Below are 19,500 nucleotides of genomic sequence, written 5' to 3' on the forward strand. Positions count from 1 at the left end.
GTAAAGGAAACCACACATACTGTTGAACAGTGTGTACAAATCACTGCTCAGCTATTAGGTTTCTTCAGCAATTTAGGTCTCTTTTGGACCTTAACGTTGTAGTTTGGGGGGGGGGGGGGGGGGGGGGGGGGGGGGGGGGGGGGGGGGGGGGGGGGGGGGGGGGGGGGGGGGGGGGGGGGGGGGGGGGGGGGGAGGAGGGGGAGGTTATTTCTGATGTTGTCATTAAATCAAGTTAGGAGAAAATCTGGTGGCAATTTCAGAACATTAGGAAAGAAACTTGTGCATATCTCTGATGGTACGTCAGAATAACAAACTTTATTTCATTAGCCAGAACCCAAGTAAAAATGCTGCAACATAACCAACCAAAGATAAATACCACCCATGACACAAACATGGTCTTATATTCAGTGCATCCACTAGATGTCCTAAAACTGTTATGACTAGGAATAAATTAAGTAAACACTCACATAACATACCATTAAAACACATTTAAAAAGGCAGCAATGTGTAAATTTTCACCCAATATTAAAATGGTGTAAACAAGTTTTACAAAAGAGGATAGAATCAGGAATCTAATTCTCAGTTACACAACAGATTCCTTATTTAATTACTCAGTTAAACACACTAATAGTGGTCTCAATCTGTCATACATGATTTATTTATAATGTTGGTCCCACTTCTCGGTAGCAAGTCAAGTCAAGTTTATTTGTCACATACACATACGAGATGTGCAGTGAAATGAAAGTGGCAATGCTCGCGGACTTTTGTGCACAGAAATAGAAGTTTTTAAGACTTTGGTTGACTGGGACAGAGCTTCCCCTTAAAATAAGCCAGAAGCCGTAGATTCTGCTAAAATCAAACTTGCTTACTGGCGAGATCAGACAGAGGGTACAAGTTCCATACCAGGGTAGCCCTTTCTGCCATGAAGGCCATTCCATTTGTTTTACAGGATAAGTTGCAAAATACTTAACGATTACAGAGTAAAGCTTCAGAGACAACGTTGGTGCAGATGTCCTTAATGTGTGCTTGCTTCTGTCCTTGGTTGGCACTGGAGAAGCAACTCCTCACATTCGCCATGATGGTAAATCTACCCTGGGAAGCTTCCCATTTTCTCTTGCCACTGGAAGCAATGTATAAATCCCAGATCGCTGTTGAATGCTGGCACTGGAATATGATATTACTTGCTCTTAAAAATCCTCTTGGCCAATTGAATATTAAGTTCAAATTTGTTACATGTAAAAATGCAGTGATTTTATTTTTTAACAAATATCTTATTTGAACAATTGGCCCACTTAAAAATCCAAAGAGAATTTAAACTATGTGTACAAGCCAAAGTAACCATCCTTACTGCAAGTCAATGGGTGTTAATTTATCATTTTATTTTAAAAACTTACATTTTAATAACATTCCACAAGGGGACAGCAATAAAATAAAAACAAAAATTGTTAAGAAAGCCATTAAGTCACTACTCCAAATCAGTGGAACCAATCCTCCTCAATGGAATGCAATCTACCTAAAGTTGTATCTAACAATTTAGAAATATAATATTACTCCGTTCCACCATTAATGGTTGGTTTGTGAAATAATTGATGGTTTGGGATGGTGGGGTATTTATCACAATTACCTCCAAAACTAAAGGCTCTAATCAGATGTATATGGGCTGTTTTTCCGACTAGAATCTCTTCATGACGGACGAGTCACAATAGGGACAGAATTCACCAGGACTATTTCAAACTCTAGTTATTATTGTGCATTCGACCCTCTGGTGTATGCACCAGGTAAATACACCTCAAACTGGTTGATTTTTATTGCACAGACAATATTTTATTGCACAGACTCATTTTATTTGCAAATGAGTTTAGCATTCATAGGGCTATCAGTAATACACAAAAGATAAATGGCGAAGCCAGCAGTAGCAGCGTCAATGCTGACTTCTACCATTTGGGATTATCTGCCTTGTATTTTCCCCTTCCCAGAGCATTTTTAGTGGCTATTCAATGAACTCGCAGCCAGTTCATTCTACATACTTGGATAAACTGCAGTTCCACAATGTGTGATTTGCCAATTTCTGGATGAAACACAGCTGTTGCAAGAGTTGGCATTAACCACAACCACACAACTAGCAGCAAGTTGACAGATGAGAGGTGTGTGCTGTTAGTACACAACAAACACCAAGTTAAATATCACAAAATACCCTCCCTTTTCTTAAATAAATGGCAGCCAAGCCATGCCTAGATAGCAACAATTTACTTGTGGAGGTAGCAAAATAATTTGTTATATTATTCGTTTTTTTTTTTAAAGGGTATTATTGCTTTATAACATTTAAATCTCTTTACAATGCCATAATTAAAAAGATAGAGAAAACAATTTAGATCTTTGACCATGTCAAAAGATATTTCTAGTGTTCCTGCCTTTAATTTTTAAAATGGCTAGGTGGCCAGTTTTGAGCTGATTTACTTACATCTAGGGAATGTCCCCTTTTTAAAGAGCTCTGTCACCATTACTTGTTCTTTGGGTAATGTTGGACCCCGAGAGAGCTTCAAACGCTGGTCCTTATTTAAAAAATAACTAATGCAACAAATGAATGTTGACACTCCTATTAATCACACATTTTCACGTTATGTTCGGAAGTGGCTGCTTATCATCTAAGTGCTTATTGCATTTTTCTTTAAAATTACGCAGCGTTAACTCTCCCTGCTATTTGCCGGCTGTTGTTCCTACAACCTAGCCTTGTTCAGGTTCACTGCATAGCTTAGTACTACATGTGTAATCACAAGGATGCTGTTATGCTTAATTCCACAGAAGGACTCTGGTGGTCTTCAAAATAGAATTTAAAAAAAATCTACAAGATGGCATGAAACTTGATTAAACAAATGAATCAGTCTAAAAGAAAATTAAGGGTCAACAAATAGATAAACAGCACCTTTATGTGCAGTTCAAGTTACAACTTTTACAAAACAAGTTAATATTTGAAAAATAACACAAGAGTCAAACGATGGGAGATTGATTTAGAGGGTACACATTCCAGCTGTTGATGGCATCTTGTTCCTCGAATCTCAGTTTTCCAGTTGTGTTCACATGACTGAAGGCAGCTTCCCTGCATTCCTTTTAGGTAGACCACATTTCCTCACCTTTTGCACCTAATAACCCACAGTATTTTGGAAAGGGATTTTTTTTTCCCCCCCCATCTCAAATGTTCATATTTTCAAGGCTTGCATTGTCCACCTTTTCTACAGCCCACACCAGGGGTAACTTGGACCATTTCAGGATCTTCAATAAACTCAGTCACCAACCTGTTTAATAGAAGAAAAAGGTGTTTTAAAGTCTGCAGTGGGCAAATAAGAGGTTACTGCAATATGTGATTGAGAGTCCTGTAGTTCTCCACTACACCACTCTGCAATAACTAACTTTCAATGTTAAATATATTTTTCTTCAAATGTTTCAACTATTCTTTGTATTTATGGGTATTTTCAAACTCTGATCTTCACATTGCATGCCTGCATTGGTGAGATCACATTTGGGAGCAATATTGGTCTCCTTGCAAAATGTTGATGTTTTGAAAACAGTACAGAGAACAGTTTGGTTCAAAGACTTGCAGATTGATTGGCTTGGTATAAATGTAAATTGTCCCTACTGTGTGTAGGACAGTTTTTGGGTATTGCTGGTACGGACTCAGTAGGCTGAAGGGCCCATTTCTGCCCTCCTCAGTTCAGGGCTAATCAAGAATGACCAGTAACGGTTGATATTGACAGCAATAAATAAATAAAAGTGTGTCATTAAAAGATTCAGATACAACCTTCTTCAGTGAGAAAAATCTTTAAGTGTCAGAGAATGAAGGAATTGTGGAGAAATACGAAGATTTGCCTTGTGTAAGCATTCTATCAGTCAGCCCGCTTTAAACTGCAATCTGGTGATGATGCAGCCAATAATTTAATTGTGAGCAGGAGGAATCACAGATGCTGGTTTAAACCAAAGATAGGCACAACAAGCTGGAGTAGTGGAGTCAGGCCGCTCTCTGGAGTAAAGGAATAGCTGACGTTTGGTGTCGAGACCCTTCAGACAGAGTCAGGGGAGAGGGAAACATGCATTTTGTAACTTTGTTGGTGCCAGAAACGTGGTGATTCTTTATGTACTGCCTAGATGAGGTCATAGAAACATAGAAAATAGGTGCAGGAGTAGGCCATTCGGCCCTTCGAGCCTGCACCGCCATTCAATATGATCATGGCTGATCATCCAACTCAGTATCCTGTACCTGCCTTCTCTCCATACCCCCTGATCCCTTTAGCCACAAGGGCCACATCTAACTCCCTCTTAAATATAGCCAATTAACTGGCCTCAACTACCTTCTGTGGCAGAGAATTCCAGAGATTCACCACTCTGTGTGAAAAATCTTTTCCTCATCTGGGTCCTTATCCTTAAACTGTGACCCCTTGTTCTGGACTTCCCCAACATCGGGAACAATCTTCCTGCATCTAGCCTGTCCAACCCCTTAAGAATTTTGTAGGTTTCTATAAGATCCGCCCTCAATCTTCTAAATTCTAGCGAGTACAAACCGAGTCTATCTAGTCTTTCTTCATATGAAAGTCCTGACATCCCAGGAATCAGTCTGGGGAACCTTCTCTGTACTCCCTCTATGGCAAGAATGTCTTTCCTCAGATTAGGAGACCAAAATTAGGAGACAGGTCTGCTGTATGATTTTACCAGATTGATGCAAAAAACATTTCATGATATCTAGGTACATGCAACAATAAAGTATCATTGAATTGAATCAAATGCAACTCAAGCACCTCAGGGATTACACACTCTTACCTCTTGCTGGCTGTCTATGTGTTTTAAGCATTTCATTGAGTCCAGCAGAGATTTTTGGTCCATTGAACTGTCACAGGTAATGTCCTCCAAATCATTTTTCATTGACAATGGGAGATATTTCCCATCAGTTAAATTCGGCTTCTGTTCAGGAATTTGAGTAACGCGAAACCTGTCATAGTAAGGAGAAAATGACGAAAAGTTGAAAAACACAATAATTTTTTTTTTTTTTTAAATGTCCTTGAATTTTGGCTATATTATTGTAGCTCTAGCAAAATGCATTATAATAATGAATACATCTTCAAAAATCTTCACGCATCTTTCAATTAAAGTATTTTAGTAAAAGAAAAATAATTGGGTGTTAGAATTTCCATTAAATGCTGACACCTAAAAAGAGATTTGGTTGGGGTGGGGGAGGACCTTGAAGAACCTGCTTCTGGGTTGCATTTCTCCTGCCTTCAGCCCACGATGCCTGCATCAAGCACGATGGGCTACTTAAACTAAGCCCTTCTACCTGCATGCGATCCACATCCCTCCATATTCATTTGCTTATTTAAAGCCTCTTTAGCGCCACTTTTGTTTCTGCTTTCACTACCACTGCTGGCGGCAGGATCCAGGCACCCAGTACCATGTGGAAAATAATGACACATATCTCCTTTAAACAGTTTCCCCTATAGTATAGCACTGCCTTTCAGTATTTGACAATGTCACCCCTGGTAAAAAGGTTCTGACTGTCCACACATCTTTATCATTTTATACACATCGATTAAGTCATCCCTCAGCCTGACATTCCGGAGAAAAGAATCCAAGTTTGTGGAAACTATTTATAGCTGATATCCCTTAATCCAGGCAGCATCCTGGTAAACCTCCAAATGATTCCTATTGATGAACTCATGTGCTCCGTTCCGTGAAATGGCGAACAGAATGAACAGCGAGAGATTCTTATCAGCAGCGGCTCAGATAATGATGCTCATTATCCCAAGGCACAGCATTCACATCCATCTCTTCCCAACCCCAGTTCTCCAACAAGTTTCACTGTCCTTCTAATTGTACGCCTCCATGCCACCTTCCCCATAGCCAACAATGAACCATTCTACATTTCCTTAGCATCGTCTGCTTTGATCTGTCGCTTACACACCTTACCCCTCCATATCTTAGTATACAAATTTAAAGCACATGGCATTGGGGGTTCAGTATTGATGTGGATAGAGAGCTGGCTGGCAAACAGGAAGCAAAGAGTAGGAGTAAACGGGTCCTTTTCACAATGGCAGGCAGTGACTAGTGGGGTACCCCAAGGCTCAGTGCTGGGACCCCAGCTATTTACAATATATATTAATGATCTGGATGAGGGAATTGAAGGCAATATCTCCAAGTTTGCGGATGACACTAAGCTGGGGGTCAGTGTTATCTGTGAGGAGGATGCTAGGAGACTGCAAGGTGACTTGGATAGGCTGGGTGAGTGGGCAAATGTTTGGCAGATGCAGTATAATGTGGATAAATGTGAGGTTATCCATTTTGGTGGTAAAAACAGGAAAGCAGACTATTATCTAAATGGTGGCTGATTGGGAAAGGGGGAGATGCAGCAAGACCTGGGTGTCATGGTACACCAGTCATTGAAGGTAGGCATGCAGGTGCAGCAGGCAGTAAAGAAAGAGAATGGTATGTTAGCTTTCATTGCAAAAGGATTTGAGTATAGGAGCAGGGAGGTTCTACTGCAGTTGTACAGGGTCTTGGTGAGACCACACCTGGAGTATTGCGTACAGTTTTGGTCTCCAAATCTGAGGAAGGACATTATTGCCATAGAGGGAGTGCAGAGACGGTTCACCAGACTGATTCCTGGGATGTCAGGACTGTCTTATGAAGAAAGACTGGATAGACTTGGTTTATACTCTCTAGAATTTAGGAGATTGAGAGGGGATCTTATAGAAACTTACAAAATTCTTAAGGGGTTGGACAGGCTAGATGTAGGAAGATTGTTCCCGATGTTAGGGAAGTCCAGGACAAGGGGTCACAGCTTAAGGATAAGGGGGAAATCCTTTAAAACCGAGATGAGAAGAACTTTTTTCACACAGAGAGTGGTGAATCTCTGGAGGCCAGTTCATTGGCTATATTTAAGAGGGAGTTAGATGTGGCCCTTGTGGCTAAGGGGATCAGGGGGTATGGAGAGAAGGCAGGTACGGGATACTGAGTTGGATGATCAGCCATGATCATATTGAATGGCGGTGCAGGCTCGAAGGGCCGAATGGCGTACTCCTGCACCTAATTTCTATGTTTCTATCTCTAGACTCCCTCTCCCCCGACTCAGTCCGAAGACTGGTCTCGACCCGAAACATCACCTCCTCTTTTCCAGAGATGCTGCCTTTCCCGCTGAGTTACTCCAACATTGTGTCTATCTTAGATCAATTAGGCCATGGCTACATCATTCAGCTCTGTTCACCACAGTACAGGAAAAATGTGAAGGCCAGAGGAGACTTATAAAGATCATGGAAGTATTTTAGTTCAGAGGTGTGCTCTCACCAAGGCCCTATATAATTGTAGAAGGACATCTGTCATCTCATTCTCTTGTAATACCATTTGCTATCCTAATTACTTACTGCATGCGAGCTTTCATTGAGAGGCAAGACACCTAAGCCTCTTTGAACATTAAAATTTCCTCAATCAGAATAGGTTGCAGGTCAGACGAGGATTTACTCAAGCAGAAATGTCAACAGCCCAACACTAAACCCCCGACTTCAGTGCGTAAAAAAAAAAGAAATACTACAGTGCTTCGAAACAGTGTAGAAAATCAGGCCATGTCAGTCATTTTGAATCATCGACATATAGTCAGAGAAAATGACATATAGGAGACATGCTCTCTTTGGGGGCATGTGAATTGGAGATGGATTGCCCAGTAAAATATTAGTCTTTGAAAATTACACAATTATGTCAACACTGAACCAGGATAAATTCATTATTATGAGGTAGAATGGTAGTTAATTGTATACAACAAACAACTCTGTTAAAGGTCTTATTCATTTGTGTGCCATTGGCTGTCTGTACATTCTACAGCAGAGCATTTCAATGTGCTGATTAAGCATTATATTTTAGGAACAGTGGTAGAAAATGTTAATTCAATTGACATGTGCAGCAGACCAGAAGAATGTAGTGATGTTTTAATTGTCCTCAGCTTCCCCGACCTGGGTGAAAACAGTCACAATATCCAGTCAATTCCATTTAGAGTGAGCAACCACGATTGATTAAATAAATAGCCAGTGTTCATTGTATGGAGTCACTGATGGAAGATGGGCAATTGGGAATGGTAAAGCGACATATTGCTGACATATTATGGAAACACTGCTCCATGTGACTTGGAGAAGGGAAAGAGTTGATGAAACATTACATTTGAAGTAATTAGAACTATTCATAGATGGTCAGGCTTGTGTAGAGTCTAAACAACGGCACAGTGTAGTTGAAGAAAATGGCCTATTCTTTGCTGTATAATAAATGTGAAAGTTGACTCGGGTCATGAGGAGAGAAAAGAGACAGAAATCAGTAATAACAGGAAACAAAAAAATGTGAATAATCAGCAGGGCCATTGACATCTGTGGAGAGAGAAAGATTTAACTTTTCAGATTGATGAATTTCCATCAAAATTCATGAATTGTTAACTCTTTCTCTGTCCGAAGATCCTACATAGATATGTGGACAATAGGTGCAGGAGTAGGCCATTCGGCCCTTCGAGCCAGCACTGCCATTCAATGTGATCATGGCTGATCATCCACAATCAGTACCCCGTTCCTGCCTCCTCTCCATACCCCTTGATTCCACTAGCCCTAAGAGCTCCCTCTAACTCTTTTGAATGCATCAAGTAAACCCGCCTCCACTGCCTTCTGAGGCAGAGAACTCCATAAATTCACAACTCGTGTGAAAAAGTTTTTCCTCATCTCAGTTCTAAATGGCATTCCCCATATTCTTAAACGTTGGTCCCTGTTTCTGGACTCCCCCAACATGTTTCCTGCATCTAGTGCGTCCAATCCCTTAATAATTTTATATGTTTCTATAAGATCCCTTCTCATCCTTCCAATTTCCAGTGAATACAAGCCCAATCGCTCCATTCTTTCATATGACAGTCCCGCCACCCCGGGAATTAACCTCATGGACCTACGCTGCACTCCCTCAATAGAAAGTATGCCCTTCCTCAAATTAGGAGACCAAAACTGCACACAATACTCCAGGTGTGGTTTCACCAGGGCCCTGTGCAACTGTAAAAGGACCTCTTTCCTACTATACTCAACTCCTCTTGTTATGAAGGCCAACATGCCATTAGCTTTCACTGCCTGGTGTACCTGGATGCTTACTTTCAGTGATTGATGTACTAGGACACCCAGGTCTCATTGTACTTTCCCGTTTCTTAACCCAACACCATTCAGATAATAATCTGCCTCCTGTTCTTGCCTCCAAAGTGGATAACCTCACATTTATGTTTTATTATTATTAATGTTTAATGTGTCATTCATAACTGTCACTGTATGTCATGTTGTCACTTGCGGGCAGAGCACCAAGGCAAATTCCTTGTATGCAAATACTTGGCCAACAAATTTATTCATTCATTTATCCACATTATACTGCATCTGCCATGCATTTGCCCACTCACCCAATCTGTCCAAGTCACTCTGCTTGCTCATAGCATCCTCTTCACAGTTCACACTGTCATCCAGCTTTGTGTCATCTACAAATTTGCTAATGTTACTTTTAATTCCTTCATCTAAATCATTAATGTATATTGTAAGTAGCTGCGGTCCCAGCACCGAGCCTTGCGGCACCCCACTAGTCACTGCCAGCCATTCTGAAAGGGACCCGTTAATCCCTACTCATTGTTTCCTGTCTGACTTGTTGGAGTTAAGCATTTTATGATTTTAAATGAAAAGTTTATCATTAATGTGATGTAAATGTGTGGCAGAGTAATTTGTATACTGTCGAAAACTTTAGATGATCTCCAAAATTAGAAGGCATGGTCTTCAGTGCAGCAAGATGCTTACCTGCCAATACATAGGATGGTGATTTCACCAGGCCTACTGACCCTGTTTCCCACTTTGACGGATTTGGTGGTGTTCCTGATAGGTGGATTCAACAGCAGTTCCGGCCACTTCTTCTGACTGCACCTAGTACAGCTGGAACCCAACAGGGTTGCAGAGGTCTGTACCGTGTGGACGTGATGATGTTTACATAGTTTGGGAATAGACAACAATGGAACAAACCTGTAGAAAATACAAAAGGGCTTAGAAACATAGAAAGTAGGTGCGAGAGCAGACCACCAGGTCCATCGAGCCCGCACCGCCATTCGCTCATGGCTGAACACTAAACAGACACACTTACCCACAAACAGTAGACACAAGACACAGAACCCAAGACACTACCCTCCCCTTTATACCGCTATCACCCCTCTCCACCCCAAGAACCTCGTGATCTCCTGGGGGAGGCAAAAAACCGGATAAAAACCCAGGTCCAATTCGGGAAAAAAATCCGGGAAATTCCTCTCCGACCCCAATCTAGGCGATCGACACTTGTCCAGGAGATCACTCAGGTCTTACTATACTAACCATACCTAGGTCCATATCCCTGCCCTCTCCCCGTAGCCCCTTATCCCCTTGGCAGCTAAAAAACCATCTATTTTAGTCTTAAATATATATAAAGTTTCTGCTTCCACTGCTCCCTGGGGCAGTAAATTCCATAAATTAACCACCCTCTGGGTGAAGAAGTTCTTCCTCATCTCAGTTTTAAAAGAGCCCCCCCTTATTCTGCAACTATGTCCCCTAGTTCTAGTTTCCCCGATCATTGGGAACATCCTCGGTGCATCCACCCGATCAAGGCCCCTCACGATCTTATATGTTTCAATGAGATCGCCTCTCATTCTTCTAAACTCCAAAGAGTAGAGTTCCAGCCTACTTAACCTTTCCTCATATGTCAATCCCCTCATTGCAGGAATTAATCTTGTAAACCTTCGCTGCACTGCCTCCAGGGCTAGTACATCCTTTCTTAAGTATGGACCCCAGAACTGTACACAGTATTCCAAATGTGGTCTCACTAATACTGTGTACAGCTGCAGCAAGACCTCCGTGTTTTTATACTCAATCCCCCTAGCAATAAAGGCCAAAACTCCATTGGCCTTCCTGATTGCTTGCTGCACCTGCATACTAACTTTCAGTGATTCATGTACTAATACCCCTAGATCCCTTTGCGTTGCATTACAACGCAGCTCCTCCTCATTTAGAAAATAACTTGCCCTATCATTTTTTTCCCAAAGTGAATGACTTCACATTTATTAGTATTAAATTTCATCTGCCAAGTTGTTGCCCACTCACCTAGCTTATCTATATCCTTTTGCAGACTCTTCCTATCCTCCTCATCCCCTACTTTTCCTCCCATTTTTGTATCGTCCGCAAATTTTGATATATTACACTTGGTTCCCTCCTCCAAATCATTTATATAAATTGTGAACAACTGGGGTCCCAGCACCGACCCTTGCAGAACCCCGCTAGTTACCGGTTGCCATCCCGAGTATGAACCATTTATCCCCACTCTCTGCTTCCTATTTGTTAGCCAATCCTCTACCCATGCTAATATATTACCCCCAATCCCATAATTTTTTATTTTTAGCAATAGTCTCTTATGTGGCACCTTGTCAAAAGCCTTTTGGAAGTCCAAGTATACCACATCCACCGGTTCCCCTTTATCCACCCGGGTTGTTACTTCCTCAAAGAATTCGAGCAGATTCGTTAAACAGGACTTCCCCTTCACAAAACCATGCTGGTTCTGTCCGATGAAGTCATGTTTATCCAAGTGCCCCAGGCTTGAGATCTGATCTTGGATAATTTTACCAATAAAGTCAATTCCAATGGAATAGACCATCAATGGAATAGAGTTTGCACGTTCTCCATGACCACATAGGTCTCCTCTGGGTGCTCCGGTTTCCTCCCACAACCCAAAGACGTGTGGGGTTGTAAGTTAATCGGCCTCTGTAAAGTGTGTGGGGAGTAAATGTGAAAGTGGGATAACATAGAACTAGGTCGAATGGGTGATCGAGGGTTCATTTCCCCACATTCCCAAAACCTCAATGATTTACCATAGACCTGCATTAGGAGCAATTTACAAATGGCCAATTAACCCATTGACCCACACATCTCTGGAATATGGGAAAAAACTGAGGCATCGAGAGAAAATCCACGGGGTCACGGGGAGAAATAGGCAGCACAATGGCGCAATAGGCAGACCTGCTGTCTCAGCTCCAGACTTGGGTTCAATCCTGACCACAGGTAGTGTGTGGAGTTTGCATATTCTCCCTGCGACCACGTGGGTTTCTTAGATTCCTCACACCTCCCAAAGACATGAAAGTTATTTGACCTCTGTAACTTGACCTTGGGGTGTAGGGAGAGGATGCGAAAGAGCAGATAACATAGAAACATAGAAATTAGGTGCAGGAGTAGGCCATTCGGCCCTTTGAGCCTGCACCGCCATTCAATATGATCATGGCTGATCATCCAACTCAGTATCCCATACCTGCCTTCTCTCCATACCCCCTGATCCCCTTAGCCACAAGGGCCACATCTAACTCCCTCTTAAATATAGCCAATGAACTGGCCTCAACTACCCTCTGTGGCAGAGAGTTCCAGAGATTCACCACTCTCTGCGTGAAAAAAGTTCTTCTCATCTCGATTTTAAAGGATTTCCCCTTTATCCTTAAGCTGTGACCCCTTGTCCTGGACTTCCCTAACATCGGGAACAATCTTCCTGCATCTAGCCTGTCCAACCCCTTAAGAATTTTGTAAGTTTCTATAAGATCCCCTCTCAATCTTCTAAATTCTAGAGAGTATAAACCAAGTCTATCCATAAACATAGAACAGGTCTGTGTGGATATGGAATTATTCCATAATGTGCATCACACCATTATATTAATTACACAGAACAAATGGCCTTGCAATTCATCTGTGGGAAAATCAGGATAATTTCTTTAAATTAACTGGGTCTTATCAGTTTGCTTTATACAGTCACAGATTAAATTCTTAGCTATTGCTATTAATTAGAAAAGCCCAATAATTGCAATGAAAGAAATGGAGATTATCAATGCTGCTGCTTTCCACAGCTCTTATTAATGCACGTCTATTTGAATTCAGTAGCTGCTGTATCAATCAATCAATCAATCGATCAATCAATCAATCAATCAATCAATCAACCTTTATTGTCATCTTGCAAGCAACAGTTGTACAGTGCAAAATGAAAAGACGTTTCCCAGTGAATAGCGGAGCATCGCACATGAAATTTAAAACATTTCACACATAATAACACTAAAAACAATCCAGTCCCTGATGCAACAGTATAAATAGTTAAAAGCAGGTAAAACACAATGTTAAAATACAATAAACCAATCATAAAAATGTCCGGGGCAGCTGATTTGAGTGGCCAGTGCCAGTTATTAAAGTGTCCGTGCCAGCCAAAGAATCAAGTGACTGTAAGTACAGAGTGACTGTTTAGCAGCCTCACAGCCTGTGGTAGGAAGCTGTTTAGCAGTCTTGTAGTAAGGGCTTTGATGCTTCAATATCTCTTGCCTGATGGCAGGAGATCCAGGTGTATGTGGAGGGGGTGCAGTTTGTCCTTAGCTATTCTCTGAGCTTTTTTCAGACAGCGGCTCTGGAACAGTTCTTGTACCGAGGGTAGGGAGACGCCAATGATCCTCTCTGCTCCCCTCACTACCCTCTGCAGAGCCTTCCTGTCCGAGCAGTTGCAGGTGCAGTACCACGTGTTTATGCAGTACGTGAGTACAGACTCCACCGTACCCCTGTAGAAAGTCCTGAGGATGTTGGTGGGGAGTGAGGCCTGTTTTAGTTTCCTCAGGAAGTGCAGTCGCTGATGGGCCCCGTTTGACGGTCCCAGTGGTGTTCCTGGACCAGGTGAGGCTGTCTGTAATTTGCACACCGAGGAACTTTATGCTCTCCACTCTCTCCACTGCAGTGCCACTGATGTTGAGCGGTGTATGCTTTGGCTGCGCCCTCCTGAAGGCGACAACCATCTCCTTCGTTTTGTCGACATTTAATTCTAGATTATTTTTGCCGCACCAGTCCACTAGTTGTTTTACTTCCTCCCTGTACATTGATTCGTCATCTCCACTGATGAGTCCCACCACTGTAGTGAATTCCGCGAATTTTATGATCTTATTGTCCCTGAATCTGGCAGCACAGTCATGTATGAGCAATGTGAACAACAGCGGACTGAGCACACAGCCTTGAGGGGAGTGGGTGCTCAGCGTGATCAAGCCTGAAGTGTTCTTGCCAACACGGACTGATTGCGGTCTCTCTGTCAGAAAGTCCAAGGTCCAGTGACACAGGGTGGTGTTGAGGCCCAGCAGGGTTAGTTTCTCCACAAGTCTCTGTGGGATGGTGTTAAACGCTGAGCTGAAGTCAATGTACAGGATTCTGGCGTATGCGTTTTTGTTTTCCAGATGCGCGAGTACTGTGTGCAGCGTGGTAGAGATGGCATCCTCTGTAGAACGGTTGGGGCGATAGGCAAACTGGAGGGGGTCTAACGATGAGGGGAGGCTGGCAGTAATGTGGGGTTTCACCAGGCGTTCAAAACACTTCATTATTATTGGGGTCAGGGCGACAGGGCGGTAGTCATTTAGGCAGGCAACCACTGGTTTCTTCGCTATGGGGATTATCGTGGAGGTTTTGAGGCATGTGGGGACAATGGCTTGACTAAGGGAGATGTTAAAGATGTCTGTTAGCACATCTGCTAACTCCTCAGCACATTCCTTGAGCACACGTCCTGGGATGTTGTCGGGTCCGACTGCTTTCCACGGGTTGACCTTAGACAGGATTCTCCGTGTGTCCATTGAGTCTATGGTCAGGACTGGCTGGTCGGTTTGTAAGCAGGGGCTGGCTCTCCCCTTGGGTGTGGTGTTTGCTGCATCAAAACGTGCAAAGAAGTTGTTCAGTTCATCTGGGAGAGAAGTGTCCGTGTCGGTTACCTGGTGCCTTGCCTTGTACCCCGTCAGTGTTTGGATTCCCTTCCACATCCTCCTGGTGTCTCCTGTGTCAGAGGTGTCCCTGGATTTTCCCCGCGAAGGCACGTTTTGCTGTCCTGATTCCTTTTTCCAGTGCAGTCCTGGTAGATCGAAGAGCGGCTGTGTTACCGGCTCTGTAGGCTGCATCACGAGCCCTCAGCAGCGAGCGCACCTCTGCTGTCATCCATGGCTTTTCGTTTCCACGTGCAGTGAAGGTTTTCATGATAGCGACATCCTCGGTGCACTTGGCAATGTAGCTGGTTACAGTCTCTGCGTACTCCTCGATGTTGATGAGGTCATCATAGTGGCAGGTGGCATATCAGGTGGCAGGTTGCTTTCAGGTGGCAATTTCAGGGACTGGACATGTATTTATGTTTATTGTTAAATTTCTTTAATGTTATGTCTAATCTTTATCTGTGTGCTGCATGCAAGACAAATTTCACTACACCATTTGGTGTACGTGATAAATGTCCTTTGTCCTTGCCCTTTAAGCCATCCTTTTGTGATGGCTTACTAGCAGATTGTGTGGGAGGAATGTTTGTGAATGAAATGGTGGTGGCCACTTCATTCTGTTTTGAATGTACATTGAGCTGAAATGTCAATGTTTTCTGGCAGAGGTTTTGTCCGTTTAGAGTCCAGGCAACCTTGTTCAATGAGTAGTATAATGAAGGGATGTACCTCACAAGTAGGATATATTGGGTGGGCAGGAGGATCTGGGGAGGGAGGAAGGGGAAGAAGGTCAAGATCATCATTGGATCAGTTGTTCATTCTATGTTGTCATCAAAGGAGAGCAAAAATGACAAGAGGCATAAAAATATGTTCCATCACAAACTCGTTCAGATTCCTTCAGGAAAAAAAGCCAAATAGTCACAGATTTTAAAGTGCATATATTGAAAACTTACCTTTCTGATAAATTTCTACTGATTTCTGTCATATTGTTGGAGGTACTTCCCTTCAAGAGTTCATGCTCCTTTAACATCTCCTGCAAGGCTACGGCGTTTTCTGTTATTAACAAGCACATCACAATTATAATATTTTTTAAATAAACGCTTTGCATTGCAACACTGATAACATCGGACAATACCCTGCTTCACAATCTCAAAGGCAGCTGCCCAGGCTGTTATCCAAGAGACTCGTTCAATATTTTATTCTTCATTGGGGAGTCAATCAAAAATATTGAGTGGGAAGAAAGTTCCACACTCTTGAATTGTTTATATACTAATATTAAGAGTTGGTGTGATGAATTAGAAGTGAATCTGGAACCAACTTAGACTGAAATTTCTTAGCACAATGAACAAAGCCAAACTATGTCTCAAACTAACAGCAGTAACACAACAGAATTAATGGTGCTTGCAGTGACGTGTAAATTGGATACAACAAGTGTCCTTGTTCTGTACCCCTCCCTATAACATCCTGTTTATGATTTTGGCAGTGATGGTGCACGGAGGCAATGTTCATGACAATTCTCAGCAGATACGTTGCACATTTTGTTGAATAAACATAGGTCTTATTTTCACTCTCCCATATTCTTTACCCCGAGGTTCTGATGGATCTGACTACATAGACATATCGCTGAGTAACCATCTCCTGTTGGCTTCAGGCATTCAATAATGAACAAAGAATAGTACCTCAGTGTGTCAGGCAGCATCTCTGGAGAAAAGGAATAGGTGATGTTTTGGGTCGAGATCCTTCAGTCTGAAGAATAGTTCAGCCTGAAATGCTGCCTGACCTGCTGAGTTACTTCAGCATTTTGTCTAGCTTTGCTGGAAACCAGCACCTGCAAATCCTTCCTACACAAAGAAAAGTAGTGTACTTGGCTCAAGAACAGCAAGGCCTACATGATGTTATTGCATTCCTCCCACATCTTTATATTGATGAGACCATAAGACATAGGAGCAGAATTAGGCCATTCAGCCCATCAAGTCTACTCCACCATTCAATCATGACCACACACCGCGAAAGACAATTGAATGAATAAATCAGTACTAACCTTTCTTCCCCGTGATTAGCCGCACCAACACGCCGATTGTGTCTTCGTTGCTCTCATCTGTACTGAAGGGAACCGTATTAATGGCTGCAGTAAAAGAAGAAAAGAAGAAATAAAAATTAAGGTCCCTTTGTAACCGAGGTGGTTTATAAGCAGCTTGTCTGTTCACTGCAGGGTTGATCAAAATACCCGGTGTTCATAGACATGAACATGAGCTACCTCATGCAGAGTGCATGGTTAGGGAAATTATGAGTGCATGGCTGACAGCATTGAACGTGGAAAACGTGTCCATTTGTGGTTAATAAGATCCACTGCTACAAGTGTTCTCCATATAGGAGGAAATGATAGGTCACAAATATTAGCTAAAATAATACTTCACACTGCACAAATACCTGCAAGATTAAATACTCCAAGGGTAGTGAGGGTTTTGAGGGTACAGCCAAAACCAATATCTTGATTTGGGCAGTGGCTAGATTAAATACTGACAAGTGCATATAAACTTGCATTGGGTGAATTTTTATTTGACTTTGGGATTTGGGCGAAACCAGTAATTTGGTACATCCTGCCCAAATTTAGTTATCCTAAGAACATTGTGCCAACCATGTAATGTGGGAATGACATCACATATGGGCAGCTCGCAGCAGAGACCCAGGTTCCGATTTCTATCTTGTCTGTGTTGAGATTACATGTTCTCCGCCATTGGGTTTTAAATCTGATTTTTCTGATTTCTTCAAGGACCAAAGATAGGTCGATGCATGTTAATTGCCTTCTAAATGGTTCCTAGTGTGGAGGAGAGCAGTGGAAGTTGCTGAGATAGTTGCTGAGAATGTAAGCTGAATAAAATTAATGCAAGTTGAGGTGGGAGATTTAAGGCGAGAGGCAAAAGATTTAATAGGGATCTAAGGGGCATTTTTATCTTTTTATTTTTTACACATGTGTGGTAGGTATATGGAATGAGCTGCCAGACAAGCCAGGCACTTTAAATCAGCATATAAAAAAAACATTTGGATGGGTACATGGATAGGACGGGGTTAGATTGTATAAGTTGGTCATTGTGTGCAAGTTGGGTCGAAGTGGCCGTTTCCATGCTGTATATCACTGTGACCAAGTTGTGCAGTTAGGTGGTCTACAATAGGCTGAAGGCACCATTTCCATTCTGTATTTTTCCACGACTCTGATAGGTAGAGTGGACCAGGTTAGCAGGACTATCAGTATACGAGTGAGATCATTGGGTATTCATAGCAATTCAGTGGCATTCAGTTTTAGAAATGTTTCTCAAATGTATTGTATTAATAGACTGATAAAGTTCATCCTCTATTAATACCAAACAATATAATGACGTACATCAATTGAACTCAGGATTTTGAAATTCAATTTGGTTGTCATCATTGGAACCAAATTTCAGAAGCAGCACTTAACACGCAAATATTACTGCATCACACATTTCAAACAGGGTGGTTCTGCCTCAGGACCTCCGAGAGGTAGTTTAGCCACATAGCCAACAGATGACTACTCTTCATGGAATTTCTGAGAACATCCAGTCACCATGTGAATAACCGCACACATACACCCCCCCCCCCATGTTTTGGGTCTCCAAAATGAACTTTATTGTGCTGCACTGAACTGAGATTGAAATGAAATAATACACCAATATTTAAAAATAAAAATATCTCTCTAGATGCTACTGCCAAGAAAATACATGAACACCTGCTTCCTCAGTACACTGAGGAACTTTGCCATGTCTCCAATAACTTTTACCAATTTCTACATATGGACCATAGAAATAATTATATTGGGATACATTGCAGCTTGGTTTGGCCATTGCTCTACCCAAGACTGCATGAAATCCCATAGTTGTGGACCTAGCGTAGTCCTTCACACAAACCAACCTCCCTCCATCGACTCCATCTACACTTTTACAGTGCTTCGGGAAAGCAACCAACACAATCATGGGCCATTCATATTCTGATTAGTCCTTCTTCACTCTTCCGTTGGACAAAAGGTACAAAAGCTTGAAAGCACTATCACCAGATTCAAAAACAGCTTCTTACCCACATATCAAACTCATGAACACCTGATGTACCAAGGTATTCTGGATCTCCAAATCTCTTCCCTTTTTATATCTGTACTTTAGTAGCTGTAATACTATATTCTGTACTCTATTTTCCTTTCTCTTTTTGTACTAGCTGTTGTACTTGCGCATGGCATCATTTGCTTAGATAGCATCAAAATGTTTTTCACTGTATCTCAGTGCACAAGAAGAATAAACCAATGCTGGTTTTTGAACAGGAAGGAACTGCAGATGCCAAAGATAGACACAAAATGCTGGAGTAAAGTCCAAAGAAAGGATCTGACCCAAAACATCACCTATTCCTTTTCTCCAGAGATGCTACCTGACCTGCTGAGTTACTCCAGCATTTTGTGTCTATCGCCAGCTTTTGTACAACTCTTTGGAAAGTGGCTGCATTCCTATTCTTTGTTGACCAGGTTTCCAAAAATGAGCTCCATTTGGAGTGTCCACTGGTTCTAAACTCAAACTCAAGCCGGTTTGAGGCCAAGAAACAGAAAACTCCTGCTAGTTTCATAATAGAGGCCGGAAGTGGCATAATCCCGAGGGACTACCCAGGCACTGAATATTCTGATTGATCTACTGTAATTCTGCACAAAAAGTAAT

General features: G+C 42.1%; 1 protein-coding gene across 1 annotated transcript in view; it reads right to left on the reverse strand.

Moving 5' to 3' along the window:
• Positions 1-296: 296 nt before the first annotated feature.
• relt (RELT TNF receptor) overlaps positions 297-19,500 on the reverse strand; it is a 49,494-nt gene continuing 30,290 nt past the window's right edge. Inside the window, exons 8-12 of the mRNA XM_055636588.1 lie at positions 16,830-16,913; positions 15,742-15,841; positions 9,825-10,043; positions 4,810-4,978; positions 297-3,293 (exon numbers count right to left, since the gene is read on the reverse strand). Of these exons, the coding sequence (XP_055492563.1) occupies positions 3,282-3,293; positions 4,810-4,978; positions 9,825-10,043; positions 15,742-15,841; positions 16,830-16,913 (584 nt within the window). The 3' untranslated portion in view covers positions 297-3,281. The remainder of the gene's footprint in view (positions 3,294-4,809; positions 4,979-9,824; positions 10,044-15,741; positions 15,842-16,829; positions 16,914-19,500) is intronic.

The sequence above is a fragment of the Leucoraja erinacea genome, chromosome 6, assembly GCF_028641065.1.
Source record: "Leucoraja erinacea ecotype New England chromosome 6, Leri_hhj_1, whole genome shotgun sequence".
NCBI classification, from domain to species: domain Eukaryota; kingdom Metazoa; phylum Chordata; class Chondrichthyes; order Rajiformes; family Rajidae; genus Leucoraja; species Leucoraja erinaceus.